General features: G+C 50.2%; 3 protein-coding genes across 5 annotated transcripts; all 3 read right to left on the reverse strand.

Moving 5' to 3' along the window:
* Positions 1 to 724: 724 nt before the first annotated feature.
* Chrnb1 (cholinergic receptor nicotinic beta 1 subunit) lies at positions 725 to 11,667 on the reverse strand. Of its 3 annotated transcripts, none has more exons than XM_071603093.1 (12): positions 11,579 to 11,667; positions 8,272 to 8,357; positions 8,039 to 8,178; positions 7,336 to 7,380; positions 6,402 to 6,511; positions 6,191 to 6,299; positions 5,706 to 5,853; positions 5,239 to 5,448; positions 2,862 to 3,085; positions 2,239 to 2,411; positions 1,724 to 1,871; positions 725 to 1,422 (listed from the first exon to the last, which is right to left on the reverse strand). In XM_071603093.1, the coding sequence occupies exons 2-12, from the start codon at positions 8,318 to 8,320 to the stop codon at positions 1,282 to 1,284; spliced, it is 1,497 nt and encodes a 498-aa protein (XP_071459194.1). In that variant the 5' UTR covers positions 8,321 to 8,357; positions 11,579 to 11,667; the 3' UTR covers positions 725 to 1,281. The 3 variants fall into 3 exon arrangements, with proteins under 3 accessions (XP_071459194.1, XP_027802610.1, XP_071459195.1); XM_027946809.2 differs by having other exon boundaries at positions 8,272 to 8,360; positions 11,579 to 11,642; XM_071603094.1 differs by lacking the exons at positions 8,039 to 8,178; positions 8,272 to 8,357; positions 11,579 to 11,667 and adding an exon at positions 7,490 to 7,522.
* Fgf11 (fibroblast growth factor 11) lies at positions 8,512 to 15,091 on the reverse strand. The gene is made up of 5 exons (XM_027946810.2): positions 13,623 to 15,091; positions 11,878 to 11,988; positions 11,579 to 11,682; positions 10,829 to 11,027; positions 8,512 to 10,364 (listed from the first exon to the last, which is right to left on the reverse strand). Exons 1-5 carry the CDS (start codon positions 13,813 to 13,815, stop codon positions 10,294 to 10,296), a joined length of 678 nt encoding a protein of 225 aa, XP_027802611.1. The 5' UTR covers positions 13,816 to 15,091; the 3' UTR covers positions 8,512 to 10,293.
* A 746-nt stretch (positions 15,092 to 15,837) lies between these two features.
* Positions 15,838 to 17,911, reverse strand: Tmem102 (transmembrane protein 102). The gene is made up of 2 exons (XM_027946808.2): positions 17,269 to 17,911; positions 15,838 to 17,170 (listed from the first exon to the last, which is right to left on the reverse strand). The coding sequence occupies exons 1-2, from the start codon at positions 17,480 to 17,482 to the stop codon at positions 15,852 to 15,854; spliced, it is 1,533 nt and encodes a 510-aa protein (XP_027802609.1). The 5' UTR covers positions 17,483 to 17,911; the 3' UTR covers positions 15,838 to 15,851.
* Positions 17,912 to 20,296: the final 2,385 nt, after the last annotated feature.

The raw sequence follows: 20,296 nt of genomic DNA on the forward strand, positions 1-20,296 counted from the left end.
TATGTGATGACCATAAAAGATATGACCTCATTCCATTCTTAGCCTCTCCATTGGCTTCAACTCCTTGCCTGTCCTCCTCTCTCCTATCTTTTCTACTGATATGGAGGGATGGGCAGGTAAAATGAGTGAAGGTGGTTAGGTGGACAGGGGCTTTAAGGAATTCTGGCACCAATACCTTGACCAGAGTGAGCAGCCACTGATTAGCTCTAGCAAGTTTCCATCAACAAGAAAATATGGCCAGGCATTACCATACTTAAAAATTTTTTTTTTCAAAGAAAAGCCAGAAATTCCCAGACCTGGTGGCAAATGCCTATAATCTCAGAGGCTCAGGAGGACAAGATGTGAGGATTACAAGTTCGAGGCCAGCCTCAGCAACTTAGGTCCTAAGCAACTAGTGAGACCCTGTTTCAAAATAAAAAATAAAAAGGGCTGGGGATGTAGCTCAATGATAAATTGCCCTGGGTTAAATACCTCCACACACAAAGAAAAAAAAGACAGAAATCCACCTGTCTCTGTGAAATATCCAAGTTTTAAAAGTAGTGAGCTAATTAAATTTGAAACTGCACATGCCAACAACATGAACCAATAAAAACACTCCAGTTTGCAAACTCAGATATTGTTGATATATACTATGGGGCATATACTATTATTAGCTTTGTTTTACAGATGTGGAAACTATGATACAGGGCAGTCAGTCATTTGAGCATTAAAGCCAGAAGTTGAATAGAGGTCTTTAAAACACTTTTTTTTTAGTTTATTTTTTTAAAGTGTTGTTTCTTCAAAACACTTTTTTAGCCTTTAGAACCTTTTTTTTTTTTTTTAATTACATTAAGGTAAAAACAGAAAAAGAAATTAGTCCAAACATGCAAATGTAGGAACTATTAATTGGTGTTATTTCTTTCCAGAAAATTCTCCCTCTTCATTCAACAAACATTGAACCTTTAGGTCAGTGTCAGGTGCTGGAAATATTACAGTGACCAAGACATTTCCTGCCATCCTAAGGCTTACATTAATTTGTGCTCTTTGTACTACTTCATTGGGGACCTGGGCATTGATATCCAAGGGAGCCGCCTCAAGTATCCAAAGAGCAAATAAACTGATATGCATTTCAGGTGGGTCTAAGACACCCTAACCAGCCCTCAGTTCCACTTAAGCGCTCTCCTTAGAAACAAAATAAATGTACTGGATTCCTAGCGAAAGGGTTTAAGCAGAGGGGGTTATAAGGCTTGAAAATACTTTCATTTCAACTAGCCGAGAACCTGAGGCTCGGCCTTCCAGTCCTCAAGGAAAGGGGTCGGCAGGGGGTAAGTGGTACGTAGCATCTAGGAAAATGACCAGGGTCCCGACGCTCGTGAAGATGATGAAGGTCCACAGGAAGAGGCGATCCACTACCATAGCCACAAACTGCCAGTCCTCCTTCAGCTAGGGGTAGGCAGAGGAAACCACCTGAGTTCTAGGCCCCGATCCCCAGGGAAGCCTGGCCCCCACAGCTCGGACCCCGCCCGGGACTTCCCACTGGAGGTCTGAGAAAAGACACCGCACTGCAACAAGTAACAGAGACCGCGAGTTAAAGAACCACTCGGAAAGTAGAGGGCGGGACCAAGTGAGGTAAACTTCCAATCATAAGTGGAAGCCAGTGCTAGGGGTGGGACCTGCGTTTGCAGGCGGAGCCAAGGTCACAGAGGACCTGCTCTTGCTCTGCCCCTCCCTTATTGGACTTAACTGCATCATGGTCCTCCTGTTCCTGCAGCTGTCGAGCGATGTAGCTGATCGAGGAAACCACCTCCCGTAACTCGGGAGGCAGGCCCACAGCCCGGTTTCGACCATCAATAAATCGCCGCAGGTCCGGGGTAGACAGTTCAGGCTGGAATCTGGAAGAAGCTGAATGTTCGGCCACGCCCCAGGCTAGAATAGCTAGCGCCAGTGACCTAGGTCCAGCTCCAACTGCCTCCAACAACCTGCCAGTTCTAAAAAGCTGGAAGAGCCCTTCAGACACTCTCACCAGGGGAGACCTCTCCAGCCATCCTCAACTTCTTGCACCCTTCCTCAACTTCTTCCAACCCTCCAAGCTTTATTTACCATCTTCCCTCAAAGTAAGCCACAGAAGGGATACTACAACTCCCATGATGCTGAACCACAGCATCTTCCGAGAGCATGGGACGCTAAGCTCGCGCTCGGTCTTCTGGGAACTGTAGTTCTCCCTCTCCCCTCCATGTCAGTGTTGGGTATTAGTTCTACCTGTTGGGTTTGGGGAAGAGAAAATCATTCGGTGGCTTCCGGATAAAATATTCGTCAGTACCCCGACCCCAGCCACTTCCCAGAGAAGAAGAGTGAGGGGGCTCTGGCAGCTGGTCTCTCTCAGGTTTTGGCCTCTTCAGACCCAGGTAGAGAGGGAGCTTGTGGATGAAGATCTGCAGAATAGAAGACACTTACTGGAAGGGGCTTACTACAAGGGAAGAAGCCAACCATGTCCATTACCACTGTGCATGCACATGGTTCCATGGAGTTAATAGACAAGGAAATGCAATCTGGTGGTCTTGAGAGCTCTTTAGTGGGTTGAGAGGTTTCTGGGCTTTCACTCTGATTGTACCTATTCCCAAGAATGTTTCCCAGGGTCCCAACATAGGTAGTATTGATGAAGGGAGTATGGAATTGAATGATAAGAATGGGAAGTACAATTAATCGTGCAATGTTTCAACACCCAACAGGCTTTGGCATTTCAACACTTTACCAGATAGCCTTTATTTTCCCTTAGGTCTATAAAAAGGAAGTTGAGGTTGGTGTGGGGGGAGTGATAGCTGGACACAGAGCCAAATACTAAGATTGGGAGTTAGCACAGGCTAGAGGAAGAGATCTCTTACCTGACGGACCCAAAGAGGCATTTGGTGGGTGTGGGGAGAGCGGTGATGCAGGTTGAGTACCACAACGCTAAGGATGACTGAGAAAGTGACGAGGATCATGGTAAACATGAGATACTTAATAATGATGGGTACTGACAGGGAAGTCTCAGGTACTTTGTCTGCCAGCAGCAGCAGGAACACAGTAAGGGTCAGCAGGGCAAAGATGGAGAGCCCCATCTTTTCTCCTTAGAAGGCAAAGGGGAAAGCAAAAGAATTAGACTTTACTAGAAGGAAATCTCTATGTCATAATCAGTGACCATGTTTCCAGCCAACCAATGATAGGGAAGGTCAATCTGCATACAAATTACTCCCATATTTGTTCCTCCAGTCTGGACTTCTCCCTTGCACACCAGACTTACATCCAAATGCTTTCTCAACCTTTCCACTGGGATTATCCAATACACATCTCAAATTTAGGATGTCTAAAACCTAATTCTGTCACCACCAAAGCTACTCTCCCATAGTTTTCCCCATCCTTTAACAACTGCATCTTTTCTGTGGCTTAAACCCAACTCCTTGGAGTCATTCTCAACTTTCCTCCATTTCTGTCTCTCTCCATCTCTTCTACTCTTCATTCCATATCTTCAAAATATATCCTAAAACTGATGACATATCACATCTACACTCTCATCCCAACCATCATTACCTCAGGTCTGAATTATTGTAGAGGTATCCTACCTGATCTCTGCTTCATCTGTTTACCTCAGCAGATCAGTCAAACTGATTTTGTTGAAATATAAATCAGATTATATCATTCCTCTTTCCAAAACCACCTAAATAGCTCCTCATCTCCTTCAGTATAAAAGCAAAGTTCTTTCTATGGATCACAGGTTTTTCTCATTAGCTCCCTAATTTCAACTTCTTCTCTCCCTCTGGCTTACTTCATTCAGTTACAATGTCTTCCTGCCTATTTCTTGAATACACAAGTCAGCCTCCCACTACAGGGCCTTTGCATTTACTGTTTCCTTTGCTTGCACATTCTTTCCCCAGATACCTCCTGGAGTCATTTTCTTGCCTCCTTTAAGTCAAATAGTCCCTCTTCAATGAGACTATTCACTGACATCCCATGTATTGTTATTGTTGTTATTATGTTATTATTATTATTATTTAAACTGGGAATAAACCCCAGGGACACTTTACTGCTGAGCTACATCCTCAGTCCTTTTAAAAAAAATTTTTTAAGAGTTTCATTAAGTTGCTGAGGCTGGCCTTGAACTTGAGATCCTCCAGCGTCAGCCTCCCAAGTTGCTGAGATTACAGGCATGCACCACCATACCCAGTTCCATTTTTATTTTTTATTTACTATAAGGAAAGCAGCCAACCACCTCCAGATAAAAGAAAAAAAAAATGCTTTGAATACTAGAGTTAAGGATACTGGGTCTCTCAACCAGACTGGCACTGACTAGGGCTGGAATAACAACACTATCATTTTTACTGTGTGATGTCAGATAAATGACTTAAACTCTCAGCCTCTTTATCCTCTATAAAATGAGAGTGACAATTCAGTACTTACCATGAAGTATTATTGTAAAGATTAGAATCAAATAACATGTTAATTGTATAACCTTATAGCAAGTGCTTAAAAATCATATATATATATATAGGCATGGTGGTGTACATCTTTAATTCCAGTGGCTTGGGAGACTGAGGCAGGAGGATCATAAGTTCAAAGCCAGCCACAGAAACTTAGCGAGACCCTAACCAACTTAGGAGACCCTGCTGAAAAAAAAAATTTTTTTTTTTTTTTAAAGTATTGGGGATGTGTCTCGGTGGCTAAGCAATCCTGGGTTCAATTCCTGGTAAAAAAAAAAAAAAAAAAAAAGCTATAATCACATAGAATGTACTGAGTACCAGGCATAGTTTTATTAAGTCAGTCAATTCTCAAAATAATCCTATGTGGTAGGGACAATGATTGTCTTCATCAGGAAACTAAGACACACAAAAATTAAGAAATTTACCCAAGGTTACTCTGTTACTACATTTTGCTTCCTGCTAGAGAAATACTATTATTTCTCAGGCAGGTAAAAAGTTCAGGCATAGTGTCCAAAAAGTAGGGGTGGAGGGTTGCTAGGAAAGGGGAAAGGGAAGAGGAGATTGGCTCAACATGGGATTTGGCTGGTCAGAAAACTACACAAGTGGCTATGACTCTAAAGGAAAGAATTCAGAAGTCACTGGGTGAAGGGAAACCAGCAGCAGAGGGAACGTAGAGCCTAATATTGGGTCTACTGGGTGGGAAGGAAAACCAGGGATTGATGAATCTAATCCATGGTGATTTAGAAAATCGTGGTCTGGGTTAAGGGTGAAGAGAAAGAAGCTGAGCTAATGAGAAGAGCATTACCTGCATCCGGTGGCAAGTAGAAGACAAAGATGGCCAAGAGAGTGATAAGGATGCACGGGGCAATGACATTGACCAGGTAGAAGAGAGGCTTCCGGCGGATGATGAGGTAGAAGGTGACTTCCTCATGTTGTCCTTCCCTCCCTCCCCTAGGATCCCCTGGAGGCTGGATTAGCCTAGCAGGCTTGTGGATAATCTCCCATTGGCCATTTTCTGAGGGAGAGGGAAGCAGAAGAGATACCTATGTGAGAATTGTCCTAGTCAGTTCCAGGTATGCAACACTGTAGTGGGCAGCTATCTCTAATAAACTTAACTACATCTCAGTTTCTATATTTGTACAGTGTTGATAGTCATACCCACCTTGCTCACTCCAAAAGGTTACATTGGACATTGCTGACAGAGTATATTTACCTGCCTGTTACAAACTGGAAATCAGAAAGCCTAAGGGTGTAGAAGTCATCCCCACTTACCAATGAATGTCCCTTCGTGAATGTAGATTTCCTGCCGCTCCAGCCCATCAGAACCCAGGCCTGTATGCAGACTGACCTCTGAGCTGTCATAACTGTAGGAACTAAACACCATGGTGCAGTTTTGCCAGTCAAAGGGGAAGTAGGTGACCTGGATGGAAGGGAGAATCTATCTAGCTGCCAGAGAACTGGTCAGGACTTCCTTCAATTTGGAAGGTCATTGGGGAGGTCCTTGGGGGAACAGGGATATGGGGTCAAAGAGGAATTGGAGGGCTACTAACAAAGGCCATTTGGGAAATGGTGGAAGGTCACTGAGAAAGAGTAGGAGTCAAGAAAGTATATGGAGAAAAGAACACTTAGTGAAAAGTCAGGAGATGAGGTCATAGGGGATAATGGAGGAGGAATGGGAGCCCCTGAAAAGTCAGGATGTCTGAGGAGAGCAAGAGTTTTTAAGAGCAACTTTAGCTTCCCAGGTGGGGCTCAGAAACCTGGATGCTGCAGCTGCTGCGATAGATGCCTGGGGGTTGCCAGCGGACTGAGCCATCTGAAGACACCACAACGTCAATGTCCAGAGCAACATCAAAATTTCCATCATTGCTGCAGAGAAAGGATCCTCTCATCTGGAATCCCATAGTCCTCCAGAGGCCCCACCCCTCTTCAGTTCCCACCCCACCTCCCAGGCTTTGGAAAATACCCTACTTGTTCATCAACACCACATCAGGTAGCCATACTGATTCTGCCGTGATGCGGAGCAAATCGATGCCATCGTGCTCTGCCGGGTCCCAGCTCAGCCTGTAGTCAGTCCATTCCTAGGGAAGCACAGGCTAAGGGGCTGTTTGGGGCTAGAAATACAGGAAGGGAGTGCAAGGGAGTGGAGAAGTGCAGGCATGTCAAGGAGTCAGGTTCTGACTTGGGGTCTGTCTTCACTCTTTGGTATTCACACTAGCTAATTTTCCTCTCTCAGTTGTGGGTCTCAGTTTTTTAAGTCTGGAAAAACGAAGAGAGGTTAAGCCCCGCGCAGTGGCGCATGACTATCTCCTTGCCACTTGGGAAACTGAGGCAGGAGGATTGAAAATCCGAGGCCAACCTAGACAATTTAGCAAGACCCTGTCGCAAAATAATAATAAATAAAATAAAGACTGGTAATGTAGATCATTGGTACATCGCCCCTGGGTTCAATGAAAAAGAAGTAGTTGCACCACCAAGAGGTTGCACCAAGGTGGGTTTTTGTTGTTGTTTTGACTTTTTGTTTTTTTCCTTTCTTTGTGTGTGTGTGTGGGGGGGGGGCAGTGAGTGGGATGGGTACTGCTTATTGAACCCAGGACTTCGCACATGCACAGTGGTTTTCCCAAAATGCAGTTCATGACACTTTAGTGGACGGGGATCCAAGGTAGTGGTCCTAAAGCACTGTTTTAAAAAGTTGGAATAAAAAATGCAATACCTATCCCTGTAGGTATTGTTTTCTAAAGCTTCTGTTTCAGTTATATGTGTTTTCTGAGGTCGTGATACAAAAAAAAAAAAAAAAAAAAATCTTATTTGGCCGGACATTCGAGTAAATTATAAAGACAGCGAGACGCGCTCCCCACCCATCCCCGCCCCCAGCGAGATGCCCTTCCCCATGGGGTCTTCATACCAGGTCTAAATACACCTTTGTGCTCATCTCTTCATCCTTTTCGTTCTACAAGGGAAAATTTTTAAAGCGTAAAGGCAAAGTTAAGTGGAGAAAAATGAGGGCTTGGCAGGTTAACCTCTCCTTGGAAACTGCAACCCCTTTTCCTGAAGCCCACCGTCTAGGGTCCAAGTCCAACCTCCTAGAAGCTGCGTTAGTTTAAACCCCGCCTCTACCTCAGAAACACCCCTTCCTGCTATCTACACTCTCAGCTTGTTTTCCTATCAGCATCGCCCCCTTCCCCCCCCCCCACTTGCCCCGGTCCCGCCCACAGTTTACAATCCACCCAACCCTGAATTTCCGTCCGCAGCTGTTTATTGACCCGTGGGGCACCAAACTCCGCCCCACCTTGGCGAAGCCTTTGGCGGCTCCTCCTAAGGATCCGCCCCCCCCTGCCCATCAGCCCGCCACAGCTCCATTTCAAGATCCGCCCACAAACCGGTACTTCGTCCTACTTGACTCCACTCGGGGCTGGTCTACAAGCCACGCCTATAAACTTATTCATTGGTCGAATTTCTATCCAATCGCCACTAAAAGGTTGTCCATCCCTCAGCCTGGCCACGCCTAAGCCCCCGCCCCCAGATTGACCATTGGTCCTGACATGCCCCAAAGCCACGCCCCCCACCATTCCACAGGCCAGACCCCAACCCCCAGCGTGCGCCCTCACCAGGCTGATGAGTTGCGCTAGGGTAAGACCAATGCTGACTTCGACGCTGTCACCCAACACGCGCGCCGGCCGTACAGAACTATCATAGCCCGAGAAAAGTTTCTCGCGGAGTTGGCCCTCCGCCTCTGAGCCGTGGGCGCCTGTGGGAGAAGAGCATTAAGTGAAGCCCTGGTGCCTGTTCATTCACAACCGTTGCTCCAGTCACTGTCTTCTCAGGATTTAGACGTACTTACCTGGGGCGAGCAGCACCCCCAGAAGCAACAGCAGCACCCCTGGGGTCATAGTCTGGTCGCGGCGCTCAGTGAGTTCGCCCGGGAAGCTGCTGAGGCAACCAGCGCAGGGGAAGTGACGAGGCGCCCAGGAATGTGCACCTGTCGTTGGGGGGCAGCTGCCACCCCACCAACCCCGCCCCCGGGATTGGTTCCGCCCCGAGCAACTGCCATCGCCCGCCACTCAGAGATGACAGACAATACTTCAGTTGTATAAACTGACTTTAATTTGAAAGCGTAGAATGGTGACCCAGTCCCCTGGGTGAAGTGTCAGGAGATGGGTGGAGCCTGAGCGGGGTTTGTGTGGGTGAGGGGGGGAACCTACCCCCCTTGCGACAAGCCAGAAGTAAAAGAGCCTGAGAAAAAGTGACCTGTCTTTGAGCACTAGCCCCTTGCTTAAGGTCTCAGTCTATCCCGCCCAGGTCTGTGGCGCTTGGGAATATAGTTCACTAATGGGTTCCCAGTCCTTTCCAGGCCTTGTTGTCCATTTTTCAGAAAAATCTAGTCAGGCCCTTTGGGTACTTAAAACCCAGCTGAGGTTATAAGCTGTAAAGTAAAGCAAGTCTATTCACTTAGAAGCTCTGGGGGTGCATAAGGTCTCCAGCTTAAGAGGCCCTCACCCTCCTTGGCCTGACCTGTAGGGGAGAGGGGTGGGACTTATTGCTGAATTGGAGTATCCTCGTGGGGAGGGGCATCAAGGCTGTGTCCCATTTGTCCTTTTAATTCTAGACCTATTGCCCTAAAAACCTCAGCTTTAAAGGGGACCTGGAAGGAATTCCTGCTGAGGTAGCTAAGTGTTCATGTCCCCCCAACCCAGACACAGATTCAATTATGCCATGGTTTTTGGTTCCTTTCCCCTCCCAGCTTTCTGGGTCAGGGATACTTTCAAAATTCTTCTGCCCTTTCCCAGACTTTTCCCTGGCAGGACCCCGGCTGGGTTGCAGAGGCTGGATGGAACTGCATGTAAAAATAAGGTTAGCATTCTACATGGAAGAATAAAGTTTTTTAGAAAATTATCCAGGAAAATAAGTGGTTCTTTATTCAATCAGAACTAATTAGTTCTTTATGAATCATAGCTGGGTCCTTTTCAGAGCTCATTCTTAATAGGTATCACTAGAAGTGAGAAAGTAGGTCTAGAATTCAAGACTCTAGAGCTAATATGGCTATATAGGCCCCCAGTTCCATCCTGGAAAGAGGTCTGAAAGTCATGGCCTATGTTCTAGAGCTATAATTCAGGAGGAATTATGGCTCCATAAAGGTCTAGAACACTGTGCTCTAGAACTGAGTATCTCTGGGATAAGAAGGTTAAACCTGTGGTGATCTGAGAGTGGTCCCAGTTCAGGCCAAGGTCAATATCCTGACAGGGCTTAAATCCAGTCTTTCTACTTGAAGGCCAAGGGTCCAACTGGGTTAAGGATGGAAGCTTGATGGATCCAGAACAGAACCTGGCAGCATGCCTAAGTTCTAGCACAGAGCCCTAGTACAGAAATGGCCCTGGCTGGGGTGTTTGGTATTTCAGAACCTGACCAGACAAGGCAGAAGGTAGAATAGGGAAAGAAGAAAAATGATCCTGAGCTCCAGTGGACCTATGGCTCAGTGGTAATGAAAGGGGGTACAAGGATCCAGGAAGTGGCTAAGCCAGGGAGTGGTTTATGCCCTGGCTCTGTCAGTTTTGGAACTCCTAATGCCATCTTGAGAAAAGGCTTTGGGGGATGAGTATGAGTATGGAAATAAGTGATCAGCCAGACTATAATCAGATATCTGCCCCCCACCCCCGACTCAAGGATCTAAAAGTCTCAACAGCCCTGGAAGTCCCAGCCAGCCCCTAGGTTTCCTCAGTGTAGAGTACCTGGTGGGACATGGCTGCTCAGGGCATGTGTGTGGCAACAGGGGTGAGAGCAGGGCCGGGAGCAGGGCTGGGAGACAGGCTGTGGTGGTGGCTGGCTCACTGGGAATTCAGGGAGCCTCCAGTCCAGAGATTATATTTCAGGGGGCAGGGGGACTGGAAGGGGAAGTCTCAGGGACACTGTGGAGAGAAGGCTCCCGATACATGGCCACTGTGGAGGGGAGAGAGAGAGAGAGGAGCAGGGAAGGAGAGTTAGGCACAGAGAGACCAGGGCAAAACCAGAGCTCTGAGAGGGCTCCCTTCCCCCTACACTTGCCCAAAGAACCCCAACCCAAAGGAGGAAAGCCCCCCAAATCCCCAAAGGCCAAAGCCTTCCCAGCATGATCTGTCATAACACATCCTCTTTTTTTTTTTTTTTCTTGTGATACTTGGGATTGAGCCAGGGACTCTACCACTGAGTTACATCCCAACCATTTTTATTAAATTACCAAGGCTGGCCTCAAACTTGCAATCCTCCTGCCTCAGCCTCCCCAGTCTGGGATTATAAGCATGCACCACCACACCCTGCTAATGGTATTCTCTTAATATTCATAACCTGAGCTGTGTATCACTAAATGTTCACGTCAAGGTCAATACCCTCCCACATGGCCCACCTTTTCTTGAGTCCATACCCACCCTCCAGGAGCTTGGGCACAAAGTGGGCAGCTGCCTTGGTCTTCTTGACTCGATTTCCCTTCATGACCCGGCCCTCCTTATCCAGGCCTAGGTACCAGGCTCGGCCAGAACGGCGCTGACAGTAGAGAGCAGAAGCATACAGGACATAATAATTCTCAAAGACACACTCCTTAAAGCGACACTCGGCAGTGAAATGTGGCTGAGGAGACAAAGACCCAGAAAGGCACACACAGAGAGACAAAAAGACACATCACTGGCAGAAGGAAGCCCTTGGGATGAACAAACCAGGATATAATCTATACATTTTTGGGAGAAGAGGAGGGCAACCACTGAACTGAGAGCAAAGGGAGGATAAGAAAGAGCTTAGGAGGCTCCTGAAGGCTATAAACTAGAGTTGTGGGGGCCCTGGAATAAGATCCCTACTCTCTACTCCCAACTTTCACCATCACCTATCCTGAATGATTCTGGGGAAGTGAGTAATAATCAAGTAATCAAGTCTGGAGGAGACATGGTGAGAAGTGAGGACCCTAAAAGGCTGAAAGCATTGGACACCCAAACAGCCTGGGGTAGGGCTGTGTAAGGAGCAGGGATTGCACACATCCTAGAGAACCTTTGTGGTAAACAGTGACCACATGCCATAAGCCAAAGCTGGAGGTGGGGGAGTCCTGGGTGTGAAATGTCTATAGCTACAGAAGGTTGTATGCTGAGGGTGTCCCCAGTACCCCAGGCCACTCAGCCTTATCATCTCACCGAGCTGTAGAGCAGCCCCTCAGCGTTCATGGCCATGTAATGACCCAGCTTTGCACTCTGGATGGTGACAACACGGAGCCCCACAGGAATTAGGTTGAAGTGGGCTGGAGGAAAAGAGAGGAAGCATTAGTACCTAGGCACTTCACCCTTATCTGAGCTCCCTCCATCCCGGCTCCACTGCTTCCCTTTGGAATCTGGGAGACAGATAGAAAACAATAGAACCTGAAGAGGGAATAGGATTGTCATCTTATATCCCCATATTCCCCCTTCCCACCCAGCAACTGGCTTCCCCTTCTCACTGAAGGAGCTGGTGTCCTCTGGGGTGCCCTGGATGCTTCCGTCAGGATTCGCCTGGAGGTAGAAACCCTGGCGGCAGAACAGTTTGGTGACGATGCCTTTGAGCTGAGGTTCTAGAGAGAGAGACATTCATCTTTGAAAATGACATCTCTGTTCCCAGAAACATTCCTTCACTTGGCGGGATCACAGGAAAGAAAGGAGAATGGAGGAAAGGAAGCGGGTCCCAGGGAGGCAGATCTTTTACCTTCCAAACAAGCTCTCTCCCACCTCTTGACTCCTGGGGAAGCTGGGGTTTGGGTCCCTTCTGTTTCTTCTAGCCACCAGCTTTCAGTTTAATTATTGAAATTTATTTAAATGGCTTAATTCCTACTCTACAGCTCATCCAGAAGGGGGGAGGGGAGAGATGGAGAGAAGGAAAGATACATCAAGAAGCAGCGGGCATGGCAAGACTAGCAGGGCTACTGAAAGGGCAGAGTGTTTGTGAATGGCGGGGTGGGGAAGCGGCAAGGTGACCACAGGGAAGGGGCTCCCCCTCAGGAGCGGGGGGTGGGATTGGGCCTGACGCTGACTCAGCACCTGCTGCTGCGGCTGCCGTTTGCTTGGCGCGGGCATTGCCTTGGCCCAGCGCCGGCCTGTCTGACACTGACCCATCTGTCTGTCTGTCTGTCTGTCAGTCTGCTAGCTCGCGGAGGCCTAGTTCTCCCTGAGGCTCAGCCTCTTCCCTTCACCCAGGTAACCCACCTGGGATTGGGGGACGTCCGGTACCATATCAAGGATATGGGGGAGGGGGCCGTGGAGAAGGAGAGGCAGGCTGAGTCACGTGGAGGCCGGTTCCCACTCAGAGGGTGGGCTGCGGACTGTACCACTATGGACTGCGGGTGGCGGGGGAGTAGGACGCGAGGGGCTACCCCTAGGGGAAATGGGAACCGGCTGGAGCCGGGCCAGAGGGACTCCCTGACTGTCATACCTGGACGAGGACCACAAGCTAACATACAGCTCTCCTCCCGGGTCGCTTGCTCTCTGTCAACTTCCCTGTCCCCCCTGTATGTGGTACGACCCCCAAGTCTTAGTGCCTTTTTTCTAGCAGTGAACTGTGTTTGAGTTCCTCCAGGCTCAGGGTCCCCTGAGCCTGCGGACCCGTATTTTGGAGTCATGCAGGGGGAAATGGGGGAGGGTTGCTCCTACTGACTTCTTGTAGTTCAGGTCAAGTGAGGAGGTCCCACTAAGGGGCTGACTGGTGAGGTAGTTACAAGGACACCGGGGGAGAGCTGGGGAGATTGGCTTTGAGCCAAGCAAGCTGGACCCGGAGGAAGCGAGCCTAGGCGTGGAGCAGGAGAACCAGGGTGGGGGCGGGGCGGCCAGAGCTGCAGAAACCCTCTGGGTGACCCAGGCGTCCGGAACCCCCAGGCCCCAAAGCTCTCAATTGAAAGAATCGCGAGAAACGGCACGTAGGCGGAGGACTGTGGGGGTGGGGACTCCCGGGGTGAGTAGGAGCCGCCAGGCTTGCGGCCCCAGACTTAGCCCCTCAAGTCTTTCCCTTTCCCTTGCCCTCGAAAGCAAGGAGACTTAACGTTATGGACAAAAGGCGAGGGAAACTGAGGCACAGTCTAGCAGACTTTGTCGTCCGGTCCCGCCCCTTCCCACTTTTGGGGACCACCCTCAACCAGGCCCCATTCTTCAGAGTCCCTGGCCTCAACCTCTCAGGAGGAGAGAACTCCAGGGGAGACCCCGCCCCAGCCGCACTCACCCAGGCCGCGGTCGGGCCGCGTCGGCCGTCCCCCGCACAGTCGCACCTTGGACAGCAGGATGAGGAGCTGCTTCTGGCAAAGGGACTTGGTGCCGCGGGGACACACGCGCCGCTGCGCCGACACCGGCCGGCTGCCCCCGGGCTCACGGACCTCCCGCTTCTGCCGGATCAGGCTACTGGCCAGCGCCGCCATGGCGCCCCAGAAGAAGACACCCCCAAAACAGCAGGCGCTAGGAGCGCCCTGGGCTCCTTCAGAGGAGCCCTCTCACCAGGACATGCTCTTGACGCTCAGGTCCCAACTCACCGCCCCACCCACAGGACCTGAGGATAAACCCCAGAGCCACCAGCTCCCACCCTTGGGCCCTGTGCTAGCTCCACCCGATTCAGCAGCCTATGCACTCCCCACTTGACCTCACCCTCAAATTTTGTCCCCTACTGAAAACTCTCCCTTCCCTCCTCTACAGTGTCTTTGTTTCCACTTCCCCTGTGCCAAACCAAGACCCTCCAAATTTCTAAGATATGGTCTCAATATCCCCAAGCCCTTTTCCACCCCCTTTCCACCCCCCAGCCAGATCCACTCTTGTAATCTAAAGGGTGTGGGTCCTTAGTTTTGGAGAAATTAGCTCACCCTACCCCTGCAGGGCCACTATCAATGTCAGGAAGGAACCCAACCTTGGTGCTTTTTCCTTTGCTACCCTCTAAATGAAAACGATCCCCCACTTTTCACTGAAATCCCCCCAAATATCTCAGAATATCAAGGCTGTCCAGGTTTATTGAGATTCCCAGACCCTCTAGCTGAACACCTTTTCCCACTATCCCTATTTCTAGTAGCACAGTATTCCAGCTGCAGAGACCCTTTCCTCACCTTGTCACCCTCCACTCCTTTTGAAGTCACCTCCAAATCCACCCTTCCTAGTGAATACACCAGGTGATTGTCAGAGGGACCCTGTCACCTGGAAATAAGGAGCATCCTCCCCCCACCCTTGCCCCTTAAATTTCCTTAGGGACAGCTGGTGCTGTTTGGATCCCACGCCCTCTAATCTAACCAGCCCCCTGAAAGAGGCGTGCACCCACGTTGTCAACCAGTCCCCAAATGTGAACAGGCCCCCTATAAATCAGCGCATCAGAGCTTCCTGCCACAGGGCTTCCTCGTCCTCCCCGGCACTGCCTATAGCACCCCCTTTCCTTTCCCCGACGCCCCTCAACCTGTCCTGTCCTGTTGATCCGGGCGACTGGTAGCGGCTGGCTCCGGCTCCTGGCTCCTCCCTCCCTCTCCCGGGCAAGAGGAGCTTCCCCCACGCCCTGCTAGGCTCCCGGACCCCCGGGAAGGAGTGAAGGTGTCTCTGCAGAGCGCCCCGGTCCGGCGAAGTCAGAGCACTGGGCCTGGCAACTGGACTAGGCAAAGCGGCGGCGGCGGCGGCGGCGGCGGCAGCGGCAGCGGCAGCGGCTGTGGGAAGCTGAGGCGGCGGCAGCTACAGCAGCTCCCCCTCCTCCGAGAGCCGGCCGGGGGCGGGGCAGGGGGCGGAGACGCTAGGAACGAGGGAGGGGGGGTGGTGAAGCTGGGCGAACGGAACCCTGGGGTTCCTTGGAGGCCAGGAGAGGGGAGTGTTTCAGAGGCAGGCGGAGTCGAAGCCAGGCCGCACGTCTTGGGGTTCAGAGAAGGAGCGATAAGGAATTCTGAGCCGAACACTGATGTGGGAGAGAGGTTGGGTTTCAGATAGAATAGCAGTCGGAAGAATGGAGCAGGACCCTACTGCCTGGGATGGAAGTGAGGACAGAACTGGATGACGAAAGTGGGGGAAGAAATTGAAAGATGGGGAAGGGCAGTGAGATCTAGCCCGGGGTGAAATCCAGCCTCTTTAATACTTCTGTTTTTGTGTGACAAATTGATCATTCCCTGTTTTCCATACCTCTCTCCTTTCTGCATTTTGTCAGCAACTACAGTCTTCCTATTTCTATTGACTTCTAAGAGAAAAGGCCAAAAGAATTGGGGAGAAATGGTTGCAGGAGGTTGCATCTAGGCAGGAGGCATGCTGGTCAGATTTGGTGAAGGGGGATGATCTGGCCAGAGTTGGGGCGGGGGTGGGGGGGAATGGGAAGGAATCGCCTAGGAGGCCTTCTAGAACAGAAACTGGGCCCAGGCACAATCTGTCTTCATGTAAGGGGCGAACAGTTCTCCACGTCTCATCACCAACGGAAACACTTTATACACGGGTAGGAGTAGCGTCTTTAATGGGTTCCGCCCCCAATGCCCGCCAAGCCGCCCCCCTTGCGGGCAACCTTGGCCTCCTCCACTGCCTCACGCAAGGCCCGGGCAGGGTCCCCGCGGAGCTGGGCCAATGCCCTGAGTAGGGCTGCCGTGTCGTCTCCCGCACAGAGCTTTGGGCCGCTGAGAAAATAGTGAGGCAGAGTCCCGGCCTCGAGCACGCGGCCCAGCTCATCCAGCAGTCCCAGGCAGCAGGCGCCCGCATTTTCCGGCCGCGCCAGGTAGAGTGCCGGCAGCCGCTCGCACGCCCAGTACAGCAACGTCCGAAGGAGGTAGGGCGCCGCGGCCCGGGTCCCGGCCACCAGCGGGCGCAGCAACGCTTGGGCCGCCGCGTGCGCCTGCAGCAGTGGCGCGGGTATGCGCGCCTTGAGCGCCAGCTCCTGGCGGGCGAAGCAGAGATGCCAGTCAGAGGCGCCGGGCGGCCGGTTGCCACCTCCGGGGACCAGGTAGAAGGAGGCCGACTCCAAGGCCAGCGGACCCGCCCATGAGTGGCTCCGAGCCCCCTCTGGCCAGCCTGTCACGGACACCACGGGAATCAGGTCGAAAAGCAGAAGGCGGCGCGGGGGTCCCGGCGTTGCCAAGAGGACCGTGGTGAAACCCGCGTGGCGAGCTGCGTGCAGTAGGCGCGGAGCCCCCGGGACTGGGATCAAGGACTCGGCGACAGCAGCCAGTGTAGAGAAGAACCAGGCAGCCACCTGGGCGGGACACAATGTGGGCCACGCCTCCGGAGTCTCTTCGGGCTTTGGGACTGGGCATTCGACGGTTGCCCCGGTGACGTCACTTCTTAGTACTTTCAAAGGTGCGGGAGAACCAAGATCGGTGACGTCATGCTGATAAGACTCTGGCTCTGAAACGTCACTAGGTGATTTTTCCATAAACACTTGCAGCTGAGGCTCAGTAACGTAAGAGTGCAGCTGGTCCTCAGGGCTTTGCTGGTCATTGGGACTTCCTTCACTTTTGCTTTGGTTAATCAAATCATATCCACCTGGGACTGGGGGCCCTAGGCAATTCTGCCATGCCTCCCGGACCATATTTCCGCACACCAGCTCTGGGAGACGGAGCCTTGCGGAACAGGATTCCAGATCCAGTTGCAGTTCTGGCCCAGTGATGTCCAGAGAAAACACTGGCACTAAGAGTGTGAAGCCAGCGTCATAGTGAGGTCCCCGGTTGTAGGGACCTAGCGGTGCATGCCCCAGATCTAGGGAGCCCTCGCGAATCCCACCACGAAGCAGCAAGAGCTCTGCCTGGGGAGGAAAGCGGGGGTCCTGGCGGTAAACTAGACCTAAGGGAAAAGAATGGATGGTGAGGGCGTCGTCCGAAGGGGAGGGGAATGGCAAGGCGGAAGGTTGTGAATTCTCACAGGCGAGAAGGATTACTTACCAAGCAATGAAAAGACGAAGTCCTTAGCCCGGAGGAGGTCGGCTCCCGGCTTGGGCCCGTTACTCCAGCTCTCCTGAACACCGAGCTCCTGAATCAGCTGGGTCAGTTCCTGCAGCTGCGCCCCGGAACAGAAGTCAATGTCCGTGAGCGGCCGGGCTGGGGCTGGGGGCGGCGGGCCCCACCAGGGCGCACTTCCCCAGACCGCTGAAGCCATGCTGTTCTATCGTTTGGGGATAGGGAAAACACAGGAGGGTAGCCTAGACGGGCCTTTCCTTTGCTGCCAAAAATCGCTTCAGTTTTTTCCCTTCTTCCGATGCCGAGCAAGTGCCCCAGACACAGTCCACAAACGGGTCTGCAGACGATGGATTCTAAGTTTAATCTTCAAAACAAATACCTCTTGTGTCCTTGCCCCTTTCTCTGCAGGTCCCCGTCCTCGCGAACGGGTTCACCTGACTCAGCAGGTGAAAAGTAGCTACTGGGCCCCTCCTACAGCATGCAGTAACTGGGCTTCACAACCCCCTTCTCTACCTCCCCTTACCTCTTTTTCGAAAGAGGATTATTGGTCTGTAGCTTACCCCCTAGGGGTAGCTGTAAAGCTGGGGAAGAAACAGGACAGAATGATTCAACAGGTAGTTTCTTCCGGATGCCCACGCCCCTAAATTTCGACCACGCCCTTTCTGTAGACTGTAGGGGTGGCTCGGGCTTTGTCCCGCCTCTCGTGAGAGTTCAATCACTGGTTTCACCAGGTTGAAATCTCGCGCTACCCTGGGAATTGTAGTTTGTTTTCCGCGCTACCGGGGCGTTGGAGCCATGCCCCTGCATCTTTTTCCGTTCCGCTGAAGTAGTGCCTTATGGAAGTTGTAGTTTTTTTAAAAAAAATTTAATTTTATTTTGGTACCAGGCATTGAATCCAGGGACACTTAATCACTAAGCCACAACCCCAGCCCCCGAGGTTTTTTATTTTTTATTTTAAGACAGGGCCTCACTAAGTTGCTTAGGGCCTCTCTAAGCTGTTGAGGCTGGCTTTGAAATTGTGATTCTCCTGCCTCGGCTTCCCCAAACACTGGGATTACTTACACACCCAATCTGGAAGTTGTGGTTTCTATGGAGTTATATTATCCTATCTGTTGGATCCCACACAAACATTCCTTGGATCTGGAGTAGAAAGGTAATTGGATGGATCTGAATAACAGAAATGAATAGACACACTTTAGGGCCTGGGGAGAAATAGGGATCCTTGCATACCAGCAGCTCTGGTCACTTCCAGGAAATCATGACTTCCTCATTTTGGTGTTGGAAAGACTGCAGCTTAGAAAGATTGCACATGACTTGTCCAAGGTCAGAGGTGAGTCAGGCAGGAATGGGTCTCCCTGGATGGAGAGGCATCTTCTTGAAATCAGTGGTAGAAATGTTAAAGCAGGAATGGATATCTGATTCAGGGAAAGGCATACATAAAAATGATGCCCACCTCAGATATATAAGAGTCATGGTAGGAAAAACTTTGGAATTTCACAGTTGTGTGCACATATAAAGGTTATTAGGATTGAAAATGAGGTCCAGAGGAAACTCATAGCTAGAATGGATCAGGGCAGTGGAAAATAATCAAAGTCAGGAAATTGCTTTTCAGTAAACTATGCTACTAAGGACCAGACTAAGGGACCAGAACACAATTTAAGCACAAAATGGGAGTAGGAGCCAGGATAATGAGACACAAAGATAGGAAACCAGGAATAATATCTCAGATCATACCAATTTATTGCCAGGCAAGTTATTTATTTATTTTTGGTACTAGGGATTGAATCCAGGGGTGCTTTACCTCTTAGTCACCACACCCCCTCCTCCTTTTTTTGGGGGGGTGGGGACAAAGTCTCACTAAGTTGCTTAGGGCCTTGCTAATTGCTGGTCTCAAATTTGCAGTCCTCCTGCCTCAGCCTCCCAAGTCACTAGGATTACAGGCATGTGCCACCACACCCAGCCAGGCCAGGACTTTTTACATTTCTTCTGCCCACAGTCTGTCTCCAGGGTGGAAGAGGCCTAAGTCCAATAGCATAAGCAGGGGCACATTGATAATGTGGAGGCATGTAAAGGAGGAGACTCCTGAAACCAGAGGTCAATTTAGGAAACCTAGACCTCAGGAGTTCCTAGTCACTGAGAAGGAGAGTCCAACTGGAGAATCAAAAACACTAAAACACAGCCCAAACCTGGGGACATAAATTTCCATACATCCAACTGTGACCCAAGAAGCCAGCAGGGGTTTTACATAGTCTGGGGTAAACAGGCATTGGCATCCTTACATCTTACCTGCTCAAGAACAAAGTTCTCTGGGCACTATGAGCTTTGAAAATGTTGGGGATGGACCAGGTGCATGCCTGTAATCCCAGTGACAGGAAGCTGAGGCAGGAAGATTGTGATTTCAAAGCCAGCTTCAGCAACTTAGCGAGGCCTTAAGCAACTCAGTGAGAACTTATCTCTAATAAAATATAAAGAAGGGCTGGGGATGTGACTCAGTGGGTTAAGCATCCCTGGGTGCAATCCCTGGTACCAAATAATGATGGTGATATGATGATGCTGGGGATGGGTGACAAAGGGAAGGGAAATCCTTTAACTCTAAAGCATTGCTCTCTACAGGATTTTCTAATGGAAATGTCCTTGATCTATATTGTCCAATACAGTAGCCACTAGCTATAGTTGGCTATTGAGCACTTAAAGTGTAGATTATGAGACAGAGGAATCAAATTTTTTGCTGAATGTTAATTCAATAGTAAGTGCTAGCTCAACTAGCACGTATAAAGCTCTGAGTTCAATCCCTAGCCCTGCAAAAAAATTAATAAAAGATGTGCTTCTGTGGACACAATAGATAATACAGAAGGTATAATGAGGGGCTGAGATTGTGGCTCAGCGGTAGAGTGCTCACCTAGCATGTGCGAGGCCCTGGGTTCGATCCTCAGCACCACATAAAAATAAAAATATTATGTCCAATTACAAATAAAAAAATTTTTAAAAAGTTATGATGAAGAATATATAGTTA

This window comes from Marmota flaviventris, chromosome 17 (genome assembly GCF_047511675.1).
Source record: "Marmota flaviventris isolate mMarFla1 chromosome 17, mMarFla1.hap1, whole genome shotgun sequence".
In the NCBI taxonomy this organism is placed as follows: Eukaryota; Metazoa; Chordata; class Mammalia; order Rodentia; family Sciuridae; genus Marmota; species Marmota flaviventris.

Bases quoted from the DNA above. Each gene is read 5' to 3' on its own strand.
- Chrnb1 (XM_071603093.1), bottom strand. From the start codon at position 8,320: ATGACCCCAGGGGTGCTGCTGTTGCTTCTGGGGGTGCTGCTCGCCCCA. The intron at 6,300-6,401 runs GTAGGGTATTTT...CTTTCTCTGCAG, and splicing joins GATGTGGTGTTGATGAACAA to CAATGATGGAAATTTTGATG. The intron at 3,086-5,238 runs GTAATGCTCTTC...TTGCCTTCTAAG, and splicing joins CTACTTGCCACCGGATGCAG to GAGAAAAGATGGGGCTCTCC.
- Fgf11 (XM_027946810.2), bottom strand. From the start codon at position 13,815: ATGGCGGCGCTGGCCAGTAGCCTGATCCGGCAGAAGCGGGAGGTCCGT. The intron at 11,028-11,578 runs GTGAGATGATAA...TTGTCTCCTCAG, and splicing joins AGGGGCTGCTCTACAGCTCG to CCACATTTCACTGCCGAGTG. The intron at 10,365-10,828 runs GTGGGTATGGAC...TCCCCTCCACAG, and splicing joins TGTGCCCAAGCTCCTGGAGG to TGGCCATGTATCGGGAGCCT.
- Tmem102 (XM_027946808.2), bottom strand. From the start codon at position 17,482: ATGGCTTCAGCGGTCTGGGGAAGTGCGCCCTGGTGGGGCCCGCCGCCC. The intron at 17,171-17,268 runs GTAAGTAATCCT...CTTTTCCCTTAG, and splicing joins CTTCGTCTTTTCATTGCTTG to GTCTAGTTTACCGCCAGGAC.